General features: G+C 33.0%; 2 protein-coding genes across 2 annotated transcripts; both read left to right on the top strand.

Annotated features, from left to right (window-relative positions):
• Positions 1 to 1,029: 1,029 nt before the first annotated feature.
• On the top strand, positions 1,030 to 4,891 carry LOC132712845 (uncharacterized). Its single transcript, XM_060695282.1, has 3 exons — positions 1,030 to 1,115; positions 1,891 to 2,246; positions 2,426 to 4,891. The coding sequence occupies exons 2-3, from the start codon at positions 1,894 to 1,896 to the stop codon at positions 3,405 to 3,407; spliced, it is 1,335 nt and encodes a 444-aa protein (XP_060551265.1). The 5' UTR covers positions 1,030 to 1,115; positions 1,891 to 1,893; the 3' UTR covers positions 3,408 to 4,891.
• Positions 4,892 to 10,423: 5,532 nt separating this feature from the next.
• Positions 10,424 to 12,425, top strand: LOC132712844 (uncharacterized). Its single transcript, XM_060695281.1, has 2 exons — positions 10,424 to 10,790; positions 11,008 to 12,425. The coding sequence occupies exons 1-2, from the start codon at positions 10,438 to 10,440 to the stop codon at positions 12,359 to 12,361; spliced, it is 1,707 nt and encodes a 568-aa protein (XP_060551264.1). The 5' UTR covers positions 10,424 to 10,437; the 3' UTR covers positions 12,362 to 12,425.
• The last annotated feature ends 5,671 nt before the right edge of the window (positions 12,426 to 18,096 follow it).

The raw sequence follows: 18,096 nt of genomic DNA, 5'->3' as shown, positions 1-18,096 counted from the left end.
TTTGCTTGATATTTCATTAGCACCAACATATGAGTTCTTTGTTTTAAAACAGTTACTCTCCTGATATTATTTAACGCTTTGTTTAACCACAAAACATAACAATAAGTAGTGAAGTATCAAATATATAGGAGCACTTCAGACATCATAAACAAATGCCAAGATGAAAAAAAAAAACCGCATCGAAGTCTAAATGTTGCATTGGATTGCACTATATATTATATATAGTATATAATTTAGTTGTAATAGTACGTAAATAAATGACACAGTAACAATACACATCATAAAAATAGAGACTTAAATAATGGAAATTTACCTTTTTGCAAATCATGTGGAAAGTATTTTCATCAGATAATTGTAAACTAGACAGTAAGCAGAAAATGCCTGTAGGAAGTAATTTTAGATGTGGTCGTGTGTGTGTGTGTGTGCGCGCGCGCGCGTGCGTGTGTGGAGGAGGGGGGGGGGGGAGATACTTCCTTATTTGTGAAATTGTGTAGGAGGGCAAGAAAGCACAGTCTAGTTTAGTCTTTAATAGTTTATGTTTTATATTCAAATGCTTTCGTTAGTGCTATCATCATTATAATTTAAATACATATCTATGACGTTAACCCTTACAAAGGATACATTGTACATAGACTCACAGGAACTTGAAATTCTATCAATATAACTGATAATATCCAAAATATACCCCCTATACAGTAAGTGTTTATTTATACTGTATAGGGGGTATATTTTGGATATTATCATTTATATTGATAGAATTTCAAGTTCCTGTGATAGACTTAAGTCCATATTGCCATTCAAACCGTCTAGTCAAGACTCTGACATTATTGGGGCTTCTTTTACTATAAAATGTAGAGTAAATCCACAGATCAAGGACTTATTGTCCTAGATTTACTTTCTCAAAACCATTCTCACGCTTGGAATTATAGATCTCATTAATTTGGCCTACTTCAGTTCATACAAAAAAACTAACCGAGAGCCTCACCCAGGTGTCATATTCGAATACCGGAGACCGAGGACCGTCCTTAAGGAGATTCCTCATATATATGTAAACAAGGTGACACACGTAAACACTTGCGGTCGAAATCGAAAGTTGTGGAAAAAGAGAAACTAAAGTAAGCGTTACTTTATATATATAATAATACTTTATTAGCTTTTTAGGAAAAAAAAATTACTGAAATATGCAAGTTAAGTTTTTGTTTCTTCTTTACAACCTATAAATAAGGGGACTAGCTATACTTCTGCAAACGTGAAGTTGTTCGTTAAAAGATTGAAATTACTACCAGTAATAGATCTAGTTCATAGACGAAGCGGTAATAGAAAAAGTTCCCTGGCCGGAAGAAAAGTATGTTTATGTCAAAGTGTAGAGAAAGGCGACGTTATAAAAGTAAACGAATTAACGAATTTAATCCGTGAAATATGCACTCAATTTAACTTGAGGTTACATCCGCATTCTCAAAATTAGCAAATCAATTTTTTGATTGTGGGCTAATATCATTCTCAGATATAAGATCCTAATAGTCCGAATAGATTTGAAATTTACGGTATGCTTTGAATCTGTTCGAATGAATGCTTTTAAAAGTTTTTTTTAAATGCAAAAGGTGAATCAAAGTTCTGCATATATAGTCCCTGAGACACAATTAAGTTGGCAAAAAGTCTTAACGAGTTATCCTAGTGATTATCAATATGTATTGTTTTTTATTCATCCATTTCTGTGCTTAATTTAATGCACGTATTTAGAATAAAAAGAAACAACTTGTTATAACGTACATTTCTTAACTAATTACTAGTACTTTATTCTATCAAGTAAATTACTGTAACTTAGATAAGTTATTCATTTTTTCTCAATTGAAAGTTTAAACACGACTGTTAAGTCTTAACTTATTTCAGATCATGACAGAAGGAGGTGAATTTAGCATTTCAGTACGAGGCTCCGATGCAGACTTTGAGTACTCCTGTACACCGTTGGCTGACGATGGCAACGATGAACAAGCGTTGAAATACTGTCCGGAGTGTAAAGAATATCTTTGTGCTGCGTGTATAAAATGTCATCTTAAATTTTCTGCAACAAAGAAACACATACTGTATGACAACGAATACCAACACTGTGAGGAAGATTCAGTTGACAACACATCAGATGAGGACCAAATGTTCAAATGTCTCTACCATCCAGACAGGGATATCGAGATGTATTGTTTTGATCATGAAATGGTGTACTGCTTATTATGCGTTGCTAAGGACCACAGGTAACCAACACTCAATTCATTATAATCTGTTTGTATCTTTTTGGACTATCCTCTCATTGTTAATTTCTGTTGGAGAATCGTTATTTTATTCCCTTTGTATTGTTAAACTACATTTTGCACTTCTTATGGAACTTTAGGTGATACTGCGTGTAATATGTTTACTTGTTTTACTATTTTAGACAATGTAGTAGGATACTAGAACTAGAAGATGCAGCTGAAAAGGTACCTATGAATATAGAAGACGATATATTGCAACCAATCGACTCTTTGCAGGCTGATATACATCTGGCAAGACAAATGAAAAAAGTCAATCTGATTGCATTAGACCAGAGCAAAAGTGAAATTCTAAAATCTATTGAAGACACAGAACGTTTGTTCATCGACAAAGTCAAAGAACTTGCATCAGAAGCGAATAAAAATGCTTGTTCTAGATATGATGGTTTGAAAAGAGATGTTCAAGAAGAAGATGCCGTTCTTTTGCAGGGTATAATAGATACTGATGAAGTTAGAAGCAAGGTTAAAAGCCAGGTAGAATTAGATGCAAAAAGACAATTTGCAAGGCACATTTTACAGAAACATGTCATTGTCCAAATGAAGAATAAATATGATACTGCCGACAAAGATGAAAAGAGAATGAGATGTTTTAAGAATGACGAGTTGATACGGCATGTGTTAACAGCTGAGGGTATTGTTCAAGTTGTTGGAAGTAAAAGGAGCCTAAATGTCGAAGACAATCCAGTACACAAACAATCTCAAAAGGAAGTAACCATTAAGGGACAGAAAGACTACGAAACGTGCAGTATCTATGGTATTTGCCAGCTTGGTGACGGTACAATTGTATTAGCTGACAACTCTAATAAATCTCTTAAAAAGCTGGATAAAAATTTCAGAATAACAGAAACACTTGCTTTGGAATCTAACCCTATGGGACTTTGTTTGACAGGCAAATCTGAAGTTGCTGTGAAACTTAAAAATGACACTGTACTGTTTGTTTCAATTGATGACAAATTCATAAAAAGCCATTCAATATATATAAAATATGGGGATTGCATTGGACTAATTTCTATCTGCAACGAATTGTGGTGTGTATTTCCAAATGAGATTATGGTCTATAACAGAGACGGATTGGTAAAAAAAAACTTTCAAAATCGAATCATTTGAAGGAACTAAATTCAAGCCAAGCAGCAGTTATCTTGTCCCAGTTGTAGCTGACAAAGAGTTTATATATGTATCAGATTTAAATAGTCAAGTAGCATGTTTAGACAGGGAAGGAAGCGTATGGTCGATGATGGAAAGTGAACGGCTGAAGGTAGCGAGAAGGGCTTGTATTGCAAGGAATGGTATCATTTGTGTCGCAGGATACGACTCGGGCAATATCATGATGTTCAATGAAAAAGGGAAATGTTTAGGAGAATTGATAGATGGCTTAGATATGCCAGACGCTCTTTTCTACGACAACAAAACCCGTCAACTAATTGTTGGACATAAAAACAAGAATACTATTACAATAATAGATACAGATTGATGATAGCTAGTTAGCTATATGGTAGTGACATGAATGGTGTAGTGATGCTTGGCAATAAAAATAAGAATATATTGCTCATGATGAACTCATAAGGATTGAGGAATAATTACAAATAACACTAAGATTTAACTTAAGCAACGAATGATGTAAAATATACCATAGTATTTTGCGATATAAAATATGATATCTGAAAAATGATGATGTCTGATGTCAAAGACTATAGTACCGTTTCAATTATCGTTTTGTATTTGTAGAGGATTACTAGTATATAGTTATTTGATTGACTTTGAGACTATCAAACTCCCGACAAAGTCCCACCTGGGGAGACAGTCCAGTTAATGTTACACCATCCTCTAAATCGAAACCCATTTATCCGGTAGTGCAAAGACAGATAATGCAATACACGAAATATTATGATGCCATTTCTCCGCATTTTCTTGACGGAATTACCATTGTCTGATACCCACAGTTGATTAACATGTAACTTTACATGTAATCAATAAATGTTAATGGTTCGACCGTATGTATCCGAGTATGCGGGATTAAAAATGTCTATTGATAACTTCTGACCACATTTGGATTTCTTTCCTGCTATGAAACAAATATATAGGGAAGATTTAAAAAATAAAGTTTTCAATAATCTTTTGTCAGATTTTGAATAACCAATTTTAGTGTGATATCTCTTTTGGACTTCTTGTATTCAGGATATATTACCTCACATGTATGTTAGCCAAGCTTGTTTACAAATATGTGTAGTCTGACAACAATTAAACTGTTGTCCATCATTTGTTTTGTATCTACTTGTATCTATAGATCTATTGTATCTAATATTCCTTGGATTGGCGACGGACATTTCCAAATTCAAAGCAAGTACAATCTGTTTTATCACACCATAATAAGGGAAATCACATATTTAGGTTAAATTAGTATAATTTTAGTTGATTACAATATGTTCAATTTTGATTAAAAAAAGAATTGTATAAGTCTCATAAGAAATGTTAGTAAAATCCATGAAATGAAAAATAATATTTTATTTGACGATGATAAAATCTGTTTCAAAAAAGGTGTAAACAGTTTGACATGTTACAAGTCTTTTTGAGTGTATGTTATTTGTGAAATGTTGTAACGAATAAATTATATAAACACTTGCACTGAAATAAGTTTTGTTTAGAAATCATATATGTAATGATTTCTGAATTATTTCGATGTTTTCATAACCTCTGTTCCCCTTCCAAAATTCCATTTTACTTAGTTATGCCATTTGATTTCTCGTTTAGGGCACACACATTCTTTTACTTGGGGGCCATGTGCAGCTGTTTATGGGATGACACAAAAGTGTCACATCGGAGGTTTTATGATCATCGCCGAGAGAACACTCGTGAAAAATTTTCACCATTACATGTTAAAATGTTGAACTCGGTATACTGCTTAAGCTGGTGCTAGTGGGGTTGGGAAGAAGCTTGCAATTACCACTACCGATTATGAACAGGCTCAATCAAACTGAATCATTAATATATTCACTCGTGCGTTTTGGACGTTCTTTTCCCTTTTATGTACCATATATTCTCGTTTAATTAAGGTTCACGTCATCGGGACTGACTGTGTAACTTTAACTCTGTGTTATCAACTCTGTGTTCGTAATCATTAAATCTCGGAAGTCTTTCTATCCAAAACTGTCAAAAATGACAAAGCCTACCTATCAAACTTATATTCTTTCATCCAAATATCAGGATAGGCAAAGGCGACTAAAAGTGATACAGGAATGACTAGAACAGTTCCGCATTATTGAAATGCTTAAATAAATATAATACATACACATTAAACCATATATGTAGATTGCGTTCATGTTCAGACTATTTACCTGTAACCTAGGTTAATTTCTACTAATTAAAATCATTTTTGTAAACACATAAGTCTTAAAGAGTTATATTTATAGATATTACTGGAAATATTTAAACACTGTAATAGCATTTCATATCCCCTATCTTGTAGGAAATGTTCTTTGTACTTTAAACTTTTAAAACCCGTCTTTTTTCTCAATCTGACGGGGTTTTGTCGACCTTGTAAATTTGAAGGCTTCTGTCCTCACCAATTTGATTGGCAGTTTTTGTGAAAGTTTGTGGGATTTATCTAGCTATCATTTTCACATTTCCAAGTTAAAGTTTATAAACTACTCGTAAAACATGTACGTTCACCATTATTTCAAACAGCTCGAGATCTCGCGATTGGTCCAGGTTTTCAAATGCGTAAATTCAATAACCATAAATCCATGTTCGATAAATTACCAATGCAGGAGAGAGTACAAATGATCAGTAAGGTTATTAACTGGCAATTCCCGTACTCTGACGGATTGATTCTACTATATTAATTAAGCCAACATATTGGACTAATTTTGTTCCAATATCAACCCATTATTAGATTTAAATATTGGCCCACTATGTAATTATACAATACACTAAGACAAAATAGTTGATTCATGGGACAAAACAGTTCTACTTCTTGTTACAAATAACATTAGTCAAGTGTTTCATGATGAAGTTTATGTCCATCACTCAGGCATTGGTGTTGAACTTGTCTCTTACAAATGATATAAATCATATACAAGTATAAGACATAGAATATATTAAAATATTAAAATGAGGTTTGCTACCATTTACATGTAGACATACATTGCATTTATTGTTTGGACTGAATAAAAATAATAAAAAAGGTTCTACATAGGACTTACAAAAAAACTTTGCACGATTTTATAATATGATAATTATAATGAAAACATTTTTAGTGAAAACAAAGCAGTTACCGGTCTATAACATTACAAAGCTCAACATCTACACTTCCATTATTTCAAACAGCTCGAGATCTCGCGATTGGTCCAGGTTTTCAAATGCGTAAATTCAATAACCATAAATCCATGTTCGATAAATTACCAATGCAGGAGAGAGTACAAATGATCAGTAAGGTTATTAACTGGCAATTCCCGTACTCTGACGGATTGATTCTACTATATTAATTAAGCCAACATATTGGACTAATTTTGTTCCAATATCAACCCATTATTAGATTTAAATATTGGCCCACTATGTAATTATACAATACACTAAGACAAAATAGTTGATTCATGGGACAAAACAGTTCTACTTCTTGTTACAAATAACATTAGTCAAGTGTTTCATGATGAAGTTTATGTCCATCACTCAGGCATTGGTGTTGAACTTGTCTCTTACAAATGATATAAATCATATACAAGTATAAGACATAGAATATATTAAAATATTAAAATGAGGTTTGCTACCGTTTACATGTAGACATACATTGCATTTATTGTTTGGACTGAATAAAAATAATAAAAAAGGTTCTACATAGGACTTACAAAAAAAACTTTGCACGATTTTATAATATGATAATTATAATGAAAACATTTTTAGTGAAAACAAAGCAGTTACCGGTCTATAACATTACAAAGCTCAACATCTACACTTCCAAAAATAAATTTCATAGAATCATTTCAAGAAGGAAGTAAACAAGATATGTTAAAGTGCATCCACATAGCTGAGATGGAGTTATGAATTTACACAATTTACAAGCCTATAAAATGGAAGCTGGCAGCACATTTTGCTTGATATTAATTAACGCCTCGTTTAACCACAAAACATTACAATATGTGATGAAGTATCAACTATATAGGAGCCCTTCAAACATCATAAACAAATGTCAAGATGAAAAAAAAAACACATTTCCCCCAGCCAATATTAGGCCTAGTCTTTAATAGTTTATGTTTTATATTGAAATGCTTTCGTTAGCGTTATCATCATCATAATTTAAAAACATATCTAAGAAGTAAACCCTTACGAAGGATGTATTGTACTGTAGACTTAAGTCCTTATTGCCTTTCAAACTGGATGGCTGGCTGAGTTATGTTCTAGATTAACTTACTCAAAAGTATGCTGACGTTTGAAATTATAGATCTTATTTATTTGGCCTACTTCAGTTCATAAAAATATAATTGAGACCTTCACCCAGTCTTCATATTCGATTATCTCAAGAGACCGAAAACCGGAGACCGAACACCGTCGTTTAGTAGATTCCTCATATCTGGATTACCTTCCCCTTCATATGTACTCTACCTGTGACAACTATCGAAATCGAAAGTTGTGTTAAAGAGAACATAAAGTAAGCGTTTTTTTTTAAAAATATAATAACACTTTGTTAGCATATTATGACAAAAACCTTACTTAAATATGTAAGTTAAGATTTTGTTTCTTCTTTACAACCTATATATCCCCATTTCTCATTCATTCGTGCCTTCTCATACATTTCGTGCTTACAGAATATACGCTCGTGCGCATCGCGTGCGTATCCGATTACTATGCAAATGTTTTGACAACTTGCAAGCTAGCACTCATCAACAGATAATGAGAAAAAAACAGGTATAAATCCATGAATATATTGCTAAATCGTGTCCATACTTCTGCTATTAAACACAAAAAACTCACTTTTTATTCATAATTTGCAAAGAAATCCAACTTTTTCGTAAAATTTTCCTGTTTCATATTTGCCGGCGTCCATTTTTTTCATGTCACGTGACGAAATTTCCTTTGCTCCGTGTTAGATTTATCATTATATACTATTCTTAAAAAGTGACACGACAAAATATAATGACCAATTAACATTCAATTAACATTTGCAATTTGTTTAATTATATCTTTGTGGTGTGCATCCTTTTGTTCTAGGGAGCAAATTAATTTATATCTACACACACAGGAACAAAATAAGCTATAAATCAAGGCTTTTAGAATCAAAATATTTAGGTCAAATGTTGCTATATTGCATAGAAGGTCAGATACTCTTATTAGTTTACTTACCTTGTTAGAAGAAATCAGAAAACAACATTAAAAATGTTCATTAACACTAGTATGGATATGATTTTTAAAAGGCTGTTGTTCTTTAGCAAGACACACCACTGACACAAGTTTTATGATTATATGCCAGTAAATGGACACTTTTTAAATTGAACTTAGTATACTGACCTTGGGGTTAAATAATACACCGTAACACGGAGGACCAATCAAAAAGCACGAAATGAATGAGAAAGCGTTTGATAGATTCAGATGGTCAAGGTCGTCATAAAAAGGTAAGATACTAAAAATAGATAATTGTTTTTCATGTTTATTGAATTTAAATAACAAAAATGAGAGTTGAGTATACATGATTGACCAAAAATTACTTTCATGTAATAAACATTTACTGCGCATGCGCTGATTTACCGCTTAAGAGGCACGAATGTATGAGAAAAGGGCATAGATTAAAGCAATACTAAATTCTTGCAAAGAAAGTTAATTCATTAAAAGAATAAAATTACTGCCAGTAATAGTTCATAGACGAAGCGGCAATAGACAAAAGTTACTAGGAAGAATAGTACGTTTATGTCATATTATAAAGATAGGCGACATTAGGTATACCCCCACCACAAAATGTGGTGTGTGTGTGTGTGTGGGGGGGGGTGGGGGGGGGCTATAATGGATTCGCTTTGTTGAAGGATTTTCTTCAAACTTGGCTCAAATGTTCACCTCAACAAAGGGATGTGCAGAACCCATGTTGCCCATGTGTCAGCTCAAGGTCAAGGTCACAATTGAAGGTCAAATTTCAAACAATCAAATATTACACAGTTTGTCGTGTCCGCTCTGTAAGTCCTACACTAATTGGAAATGTCACCCTTTTGCCAGCTCATGGTCAAGGTCACACTTGAAGGTCAAGAAACTTAAAATATATATGAAGTGTCACAATTAAGATATGCTGGTCAAGTTTCATAACTCTGTATTGCATTTTAACAAAGTTATGCCCCTTTTTCAGTCTTCAAATTTACATACAATCAAATATTAGACAATATTTTTTTATGTCGTGTCCGATATATAAATCCTATACTAATGGAAGGATTTTCTTCAAACTTTACTCAAATGTTCACCTCAACAATGTTATGTGCAGAATCCATGTCACCTTTGTGCCGGCTTAAGGTCAAGGTCACACTTGAAGGTCAAAAATTGGCTTAGAAAATGTTCTTAAATTTTATCATGTACTTGAAAATTACTGAAACTAGCACAGGTATTTGCTTGAAACTTAAAAGATATATGAGGTGTCACAAATAAGATATGCAGGTCAAGTTTAATAACTTTGTATTGCATTTGGACAAAGTTATGTCCCTTTTTAAGTCTTTAAATTTACATACAATCAATACGTGTTATGTCCGCTCTATAAATTCTATACTAATGGAAGGATTTTCTTCATGTTCACCTCAACTGGGCGATGTGCAGAACCAATCTAACCCTTGTGCCAGGCTAAGGCAAAGGCCACACTTGAAGGTCAAAAATTGACTTATAAAATGTTTAGTACATTGGGAAAATGAAAGGTTATTTGTAACTGTTTCGAACATGATTTGAATAAATATTTATACTATTAGCTGTACAATTAGTCTTTTTTCACCTGAGATAATTTCTTTTTATGTATTTGTGCCACTTATAAGTTATTCCCTTAACCACCTTTCCAAGTTGTCTTCTGTCAAGGACATTGTTGGGGTATGAATCGCATTCAGCGATAGTTCTAGTTAATTAATGTTTAAATCGTTTGCAAATTTAAACCATCATATAAAGTGTTACCTCTCAATTATACCAGATGGCAGAAGGAGGTGAACATAGCATTTCAGTGCGAGGCTCTGATGCAGACTTTGAGTACTTGTGTACACCATGCGCTGACGATGGCAACGATGAACAGGCGTTGAAGTACTGTCCGGAGTGTAAAGAATATCTTTGTGCTGCGTGTATAAAATGTCATCTTAAATTTTCTGCAACGAAGAAACACACGCTGTATGACAACGAATACCAACATTATGAGGGAGATTCAGTTGATACCACATCAGACGAGGAACATGGGTTTAAATGTGTCTTCCATCCAGACAGGGATATCGAGATTTACTGTGGTGATCATGACATGGTGTACTGTGCTCTATGTGTTGCTAAAGAACACAGGTAATCATTTATTTTACATATACGTTTTTTAATCCATATATTACAATTCACCAATGTCCTCAGAGTTTGTTTTTTTTAATTTTTCTTGACAATGATTAAAAAAAAATATTTCGGCATTACTCTTGATTATTAACTGTTTTTGCAATGCTATTTCTCGTGTTTTGCGTAACTTCTTTTTTTTCACTCGAAACAAAATGCATTTTGTTTACTATTTTAGACAATGTAGTGGAATTCTAGAGCTCGAAGAAGCAGCCGATAAAATTCCTGTAAACAAGCAAGAGAACATATTGCACCAGATTGACTGTTTGCAAGTTAAAATACAAGTAAGTAGGCAGAAGAAAGAAGTCAATCTGATTGCTCTAGATCAGGACAAAAATGATATTCTAAAAACCATTGAAGACGTAGAACGTATGATGATTAACAAAGTCAAGGCTTTAGCATCAGACGCGAAAGCAAACACTTGCACTAGATATGATAGTCTGAAAAAGGACATTCAAGATGAAGATTTAGTACTTTTGCGTGCTATAACTGATACTGTTGAATTAAGAAAGAAATTGGAAACCCAAGCTGATTTAGATGCAAAATGGCAATTTACAAGGTACATTTTACATAGATATATCATTGCCAAAGCAGAGAATATGCATGATCGGGTAGAAAAAGATGAAAAGAAAATGAAATGTTTCAAAAATGATGAGCTCATACAAAAAGTATCAACAGCTGATTGCCTTGTTCAAGTTGTTGGAAGTAAAATTAGCGTAAAAAACAATGACAAGCCAATTCACCAAAAGTCACGGAAAGAAGTAATTATAAAAGGAAATGGAGACATTGAGACATGTAGTATATACGGAATTTGTCAGCTTACAGATGAAACAATAGTATTAGCTGATCACACTAATAAGAAACTTAAACGTTTGGATAAAGACTTCAGTATCATAGACAGTCTCAAATTGGAATCGAATCCTGTAAGCCTTTGTTTGACAGGCAAAACTGAGGTTGCTGTTAAACTGAAAAATGACACCATACAGTTTATTTCCATTACCGACAAATTCATTGAAAAACAGTTGATAAATTTAGAAGGTGGATACCATATTGGGCTTATTTTTAATTGTAACGAACTTTGGAGCTATTCTGGGACAGGCATTAATGCCTGTAACAGAGAAGGATTAATTATAAAATCTTTCAATAAAAATTCATTCGAAGGAACACTTTTCAATCCTCTTGGGAAACATCTTATTCCTATTGCAGCAGACAAAGAGTTTATATACATATCTGATTTGAAAAGTCAAGTAGCATGTATAGACAGGGAAGGAAACGTATGGTCGGTTATTAAAGCTGAGAGACTAGAGTTGATAACAAGGGCTTGTTTTGCACCGAATGGTATCATGTTTCTCGCAGGGTATACATCGGGAAATATAATGATTCTCAATGAAAAAGGAAAATGTTTAGGAGAATTGGTAGACGGCTTAATCAATCCAGACTCTCTCTGTTATGACAACAAGAACCATCAACTCATTATTGGACACAAAAACAAAGATATTTTAACAATAATAACAACAGATGAATGTTTATAAAAATATTAGTGTGAGCAAACGAATTTTGATCTGAAAAAAGAAACATGAAAAGAAAATTATTGAATCAAACCCTTAGAAAAATAAGTATACACGGATTATAATCTGACACAATATAAAATATTGCACTTAAAAAGATGATTGCGCCAATGATTTAACCTGCTAGAACCGAAAATGATAAGTCTTAGTAATTAATTTAGAGGCAGGCGATATACTATTGGCAGCAAAATACTGTGGATTGAACATGAAATATCTTGAATTTGTAATGGTCAATTCCATATTCAAAGCAAAGCTGATCTATTGCACAAAACCAGCAGATTAACGGCTATAATGGGAGAAACATTGTTAAATTTCTGTGATGATTAATTGTATATGGTTTTAAAAAGCTATGTGCAACGTGCAAAGAGGACTTGTGTAATCATTTTGTTTTCCCGATACCCAGCTTATTGAGAATAGTGGGGGCATTGAGGTTGAGATCAATAATGAAAACAACAAACAATTTTATTTATATTTACAGGGCAGTTCGGAGACAACAAGAATGTAAAAAAAACATGGATGCTTTTCCCCAGTTATATACCTGTTACTGAATAATTATTTTTCCTTTCTTTCATGTCACAAAACATTTTAATTATGTCATTGTCGATCAGGATATAGAGAGGGCAATGTCATCGTTGTTCTGTGATAAATTTGATGTCACATATAAAATATTTCCTAGTATGTAAGGTCAGATGATTAAAAGGCAAATTTAATATCCAGAAAATATTTGAACGAGAGTACCATACAATCATAAAATCATAATTTTTATTTTGAATGAATTGTTATGAGATTGTTTTAGTATTTTTGAAATGTTGACTGTAATAAGTCTTTATTTTAAGGTTTGATTTAACAATTAACTTTATTGTGTAACTATTTTGTGTAAAGTAGTATCAACTTTTTACATGTTTTGTTAACAATCCTATATATGTACCCATCAGTTACTTGCACCTGTTTTTATGCTCCCCGAAAAATTTCGGGGGAGCATATAGTCGGCGCCTTGTCCGTCTGTCCGTCTGTCCGTCTGTCCGTCCGTCCGTCTGTCCGTCCGTTGTCTTGTCCGGAGCATAACTTGAAAACCCTTGGAGATAATTTGTTGAAACTTCATACAGTGGTAGAGGGCATCGAGGGGGAGTGCAGTGTCAAAGAACCATAACTCTATTTTGCCCGGTTTTTGAATTATCTCCCCTTATAGAAAAATCTTGTCCGGGGCATAACTCTAAAACTATAAGAGATATCAACATGAAACTTTGTAGGTGAATAGATCTCAATGGGTAGATGTGCAGTGCATAAGAACAATAACTCTTTTCATCCTAATTTTGGAGTTATTGCCCTTTGTTAATTTTAATACTTTGAACTTTGTCCGGAACATAACTTGAAAACCCTTGGAGATAATTTGTTGAAACTTCATACAGTGGTAGAGGGCATTGAGGGGGGGTGCAGTGTCAAAGAACCATAACTCTATTTTGCCTGGTTTTTGAATTATCTCCCCTTATAGAAAAATCTTGTCCGGGGCATAACTCTAAAACTATTAGAGATATCAACATGAAACTTTGTAGGTGAATAGATCTCAATGCGTAGATGTGCAGTGCATAAGAACAATAACTCTTTTTGTCCTAATTTTGGAGTTATTGCCCTTTGTTTATTTTAATACTTTGAACTTGAACTTTGTCCGGAACATAACTTGAAAACCCTTGGAGATAATTTGTTGAAACTGCATACAGTGGTAGAGGGCATCAAGGGGGAGTGCAGTGTCAAAGAACCATAACTCTATTTTGCCTGGTTTTTGAATTATCTCCCCTTATAGAAAAATCTTGTCTGGGGCATAACTCTAAAACTATAAGAGATATCAACATGAAACATTGTAGGTAGATAGATCTCATTGAGTAGAGGTGCAGTGCAAAAGAACCATAACTCTGTTAAGCCTTATTTTTGAATAATCTCCCCTTTTAGAAAAATCTTATCCAGGACATAGTTGTAAAACTATAAGAGATATCAACATGAAACTTTGTAGGTAGATAAATCTCAATGGGTAGATGTGCAGTGCACAAGAATCATAACTCTACCTTGCCTAATTCTGGAGTTATTGCCCTTTGTTTATTTTTACTTTTTGAATTGTCCAGGACATAACTCGGAAATCATAAGAGATATCATCAAGAAACTTTGTAGGTTGATAGATCACATTGATTAAAGTGCAGTGCAAAGAACTGTAACTCTGCCTTGCCTAATTTTAGAATTATTGCACTTTGAACTTTTTCCACGGACATAACTCTGAAACTACAAGAGGTGTACTTTCCTGTGTCCAAAACCTATTCGGGGAGCATCACCCGGCTCAAACCGGGCTCTTGTTATCGTTCTGTAATTAAATGCATATAATTATGTTTATACTTTATCATTCTTATACTGCACTATATTTGTTTAAACAAAGACGGAGTGAAGCCAGCTTTAATTTGATATGGCAAAATTTTGGTATCAGTATTCAACTTGAAATAGTGCATACCTATAGTTCAACGAAGATAATCTATCTAAACATCAACAAAATCCGAAAAAACCCTGCAAAATTTGACCTGATAAAACCCAATATCAGCAAAATCATTCATCATGTGCAGTTAATTACAGAAAAACACCACTTCCAGAGCCTCAATGCCCCGAGGACCTTCTCATTAAGACCTTAATTTAATGCGTAAGGTATGCACACACGATTCAGTACCGATACATTTCGGTCCAGAAGGGAGCTCAAGTTACAAATTAAGTACTAGTAATTTTCTGGTACTTATTCCACTCATATTCATACATGTATATTGACATTCTTCCGGGTCTGATGGAAACCGGAAACCGGAGACTGTCTTTTAGTAGGACCTTAATCTTGAGGATTTCAGGACTTTACATCTCCGGGACGTTTCGGCTACTTTTTTTAAAAAATATATATAGTATTGTACACTGTATGGATTAATCTCATTGAACTTGTTGACATACCTTAGTTGTAACACCTTAATTGGATTATATTGAGTGATAATTGCGATAACTCAATATCATATAAATTTGCATGATAGATATTGAGAGAATATTTGTTTTTAGGAAATTTTATTTAAAAAATGACATTCTTGTTCAAATAAAATTTACCAAATATGTATCGATGTATGAAAAACAGATTAAAACAGAATGATCAGATTACTAAATTTTATTCAGGGTCATACTATATCTACAATGCATACACTATAGAATAAAATAACATTAAAATAAAACACTGTAATTTTCATCATATAATTTCATTTCCTTTTTTAAAATAAATAATACACGCCTACTAAACGGTGGCTCTTTCACATTTTGGTGACCTGTTTAAATGAGAGCAATCGACACTTCCGTTGCAGAGCCCTCGCTGAAAACAAGGCTAAAAAAGGTAAGACATTTTAGTAAAAACATCAATTTAAAAAGATCATGCTTGTTTTTCAAAAATCGAAGAATGTAATGCCATGTAGAACATTTTTCTCATCATTTTGGGTGCAGTTTCGATAAGAAATACCTTGAAATGTGATCGAGCCATCGACAAGGTGCTGGCGCCATCGGCAATGTGAATGAGCCCTCGAAAATGTGATGGAGCCAACACTATCATTCTTTTTGTTATAATATGATGAAGTGTTACCGTTATGATACCACGATTGAAGAATGCAATAGTTCATTCTGCACAAAGACAGGACGGACCACATACGGAAAAAACCTCTGGACTACAGAACTGTTTGGTACAATAGTTGAATGTGTGGTTCTTCTTTTTACTTTTTTCGCATCTTTGGAGGTGTCGTTTTAAGTTGTGTTTATAAGCAAATATTTTCTCATACTTCTCACAATTCAGCTTATTGACATTGTGTTTTTCCGTATGCGGTCTTTCTCTGTGTAGAATGAACTATTGCCTTTTTCAATCGTGCACACAAGTTCCCCTTTCTGTGTATTTACACGTTCAACGTGCCTTTTAAAAGAAGATGGTGTTGCGTATCGCCCATCACATATACCACATAATGTACTGGTCGCCGCCTGCTCATGTGAGTTTTTATATGGAATTTAACCCTGGCCTTATTGGCGTAAGTCTTTCCATACACATCACATGGAAATCTTTTTTGTATCCCCTTATTCATGTCGAGATTCCACCTGAAATTTACATAAATTTCAAAATTAAAACTGAAACTTTAACGACTAAAATTAAAAAAAAAACTATTTGTGTGTGCCTAATTTGTTAATATTTGATACAAAGAGGTTTTAGTTCAATTTTAATGAATTCGTATAATCAAATCGCGTATTTTAGTTCAATATGTCAACCCAGTGATTCGATGCAATGAAATTGAATAATTATGTTAATCAGTTAAGTATAATAACGGTAACACTCCATCATATTATCACAAAATAAATGCTAGTGTTGGCTCTATCGCATTTTCGAGGGCTCTTTCACATTGCCGATGGCGCCAGCACCTTGTCGATGGCTCGATCACAATTATAAAAACTGTGATTATTTGGTTTTTCAAGTAAGTTCTGCAAGTTATTTCTTGTGTTGGTCCAAAGAGGAGGTTTGGACAATGCTATATGCACGATTATGTGAGCAAGCATCTACTTTACTGTAGGAAAATCACTCAAAATGTGTTTCCTCGAAATAGAAAACCCACGATGTTATATTTAGTAAAAGTTCTAGCAATGTCATTTCAGGATTTTTCTTATCGAAACTGCACCCAAAATGATAAGAAAAATGTTCTACGTGGCATGACATTCTTTTTTTTCGATTTTGGAAAACAAACATGTTCTTTTTAAATTGATATTTTTACTAAAATGTCTTACCTTTTTCAGCCTTGATTTCATCGAGGGCTCTGCAACGGAAGTGTCGATGGCTCTCATTTAAACAGATCACCAAAATGTTAAAGAGCCACTGTTTAGTAGGCGTGTAATAAGAAAATAGAAATGGTATCATATTTTATTCTAAATATTCAACTATCATTTTGTCATCTTCAGTTGTTTGTCTTTTTTATTCATTAAAATAAATCTATTACAAAAACTTGCAAAAAATGCTTTAAAAAATCAAGCTAGAATGAATTTATTACCAATTATTTCAAATTAAATATATTATTATTTAATAGAAAAATACTCTCTTGTAAAAAAAGTTAAAATATTAAAAAGCATGTGAGTAAATAAAATGTACTAACATTTATTTTTCTTTTTTATAATACTGTGTGTATTATACAAAATATTAAAAATCTATAATAATATAAAACAATTCGGACTAATCACTATGATTACTATAATACAATATGTACACTGTACACTTTCACTAGTTAAACCTTGCAATTAAGATTTCATTTGTTTTTTTCACTGTTTTCACTGAAGTGACTATTTGTCAACTCTTTACACTAAAATTCACACAGAATACAATACTCAGCAATTCCATATTAATTTGAAATAGCACCCAATAGTTTATAGGTACTTTGATCTGACCAATCATTAAATTTTCAGCAATTTGTTACAGTGAACTATCAGTTACACACTTCTAAAGGTGCTTATATAGTAATTAATTAACCAGTGTTTATAATGCTTTATTCAAAATTCTTTCACACTTCTAATTGTTCTTATGATTACCTGTTATATAAAAATATATTTTAATTAATCAATATCTTTTTATGGTATAATTTTTGCATAACAAAAAAAATGAATAAATATATACATGTAGA

The sequence above is a fragment of the Ruditapes philippinarum genome, unplaced genomic scaffold, assembly GCF_026571515.1.
Source record: "Ruditapes philippinarum isolate M1 unplaced genomic scaffold, ASM2657151v2 ctg2127_1_1_1_1, whole genome shotgun sequence".
Lineage (NCBI taxonomy): Eukaryota > Metazoa > Mollusca > Bivalvia > Venerida > Veneridae > Ruditapes > Ruditapes philippinarum.
This window is presented reverse-complemented; position numbering and strand designations above follow the sequence as displayed.

Excerpts from the sequence above, each read along its gene's own strand:
- LOC132712845 (XM_060695282.1), top strand. The coding sequence starts at position 1,894 with ATGACAGAAGGAGGTGAATTTAGCATTTCAGTACGAGGCTCCGATGCA. Across the intron at positions 2,247-2,425 it reads TGCGTTGCTAAGGACCACAG|ACAATGTAGTAGGATACTAG; the intron begins GTAACCAACACT and ends TTACTATTTTAG.
- LOC132712844 (XM_060695281.1), top strand. The coding sequence starts at position 10,438 with ATGGCAGAAGGAGGTGAACATAGCATTTCAGTGCGAGGCTCTGATGCA. Across the intron at positions 10,791-11,007 it reads TGTGTTGCTAAAGAACACAG|ACAATGTAGTGGAATTCTAG; the intron begins GTAATCATTTAT and ends TTACTATTTTAG.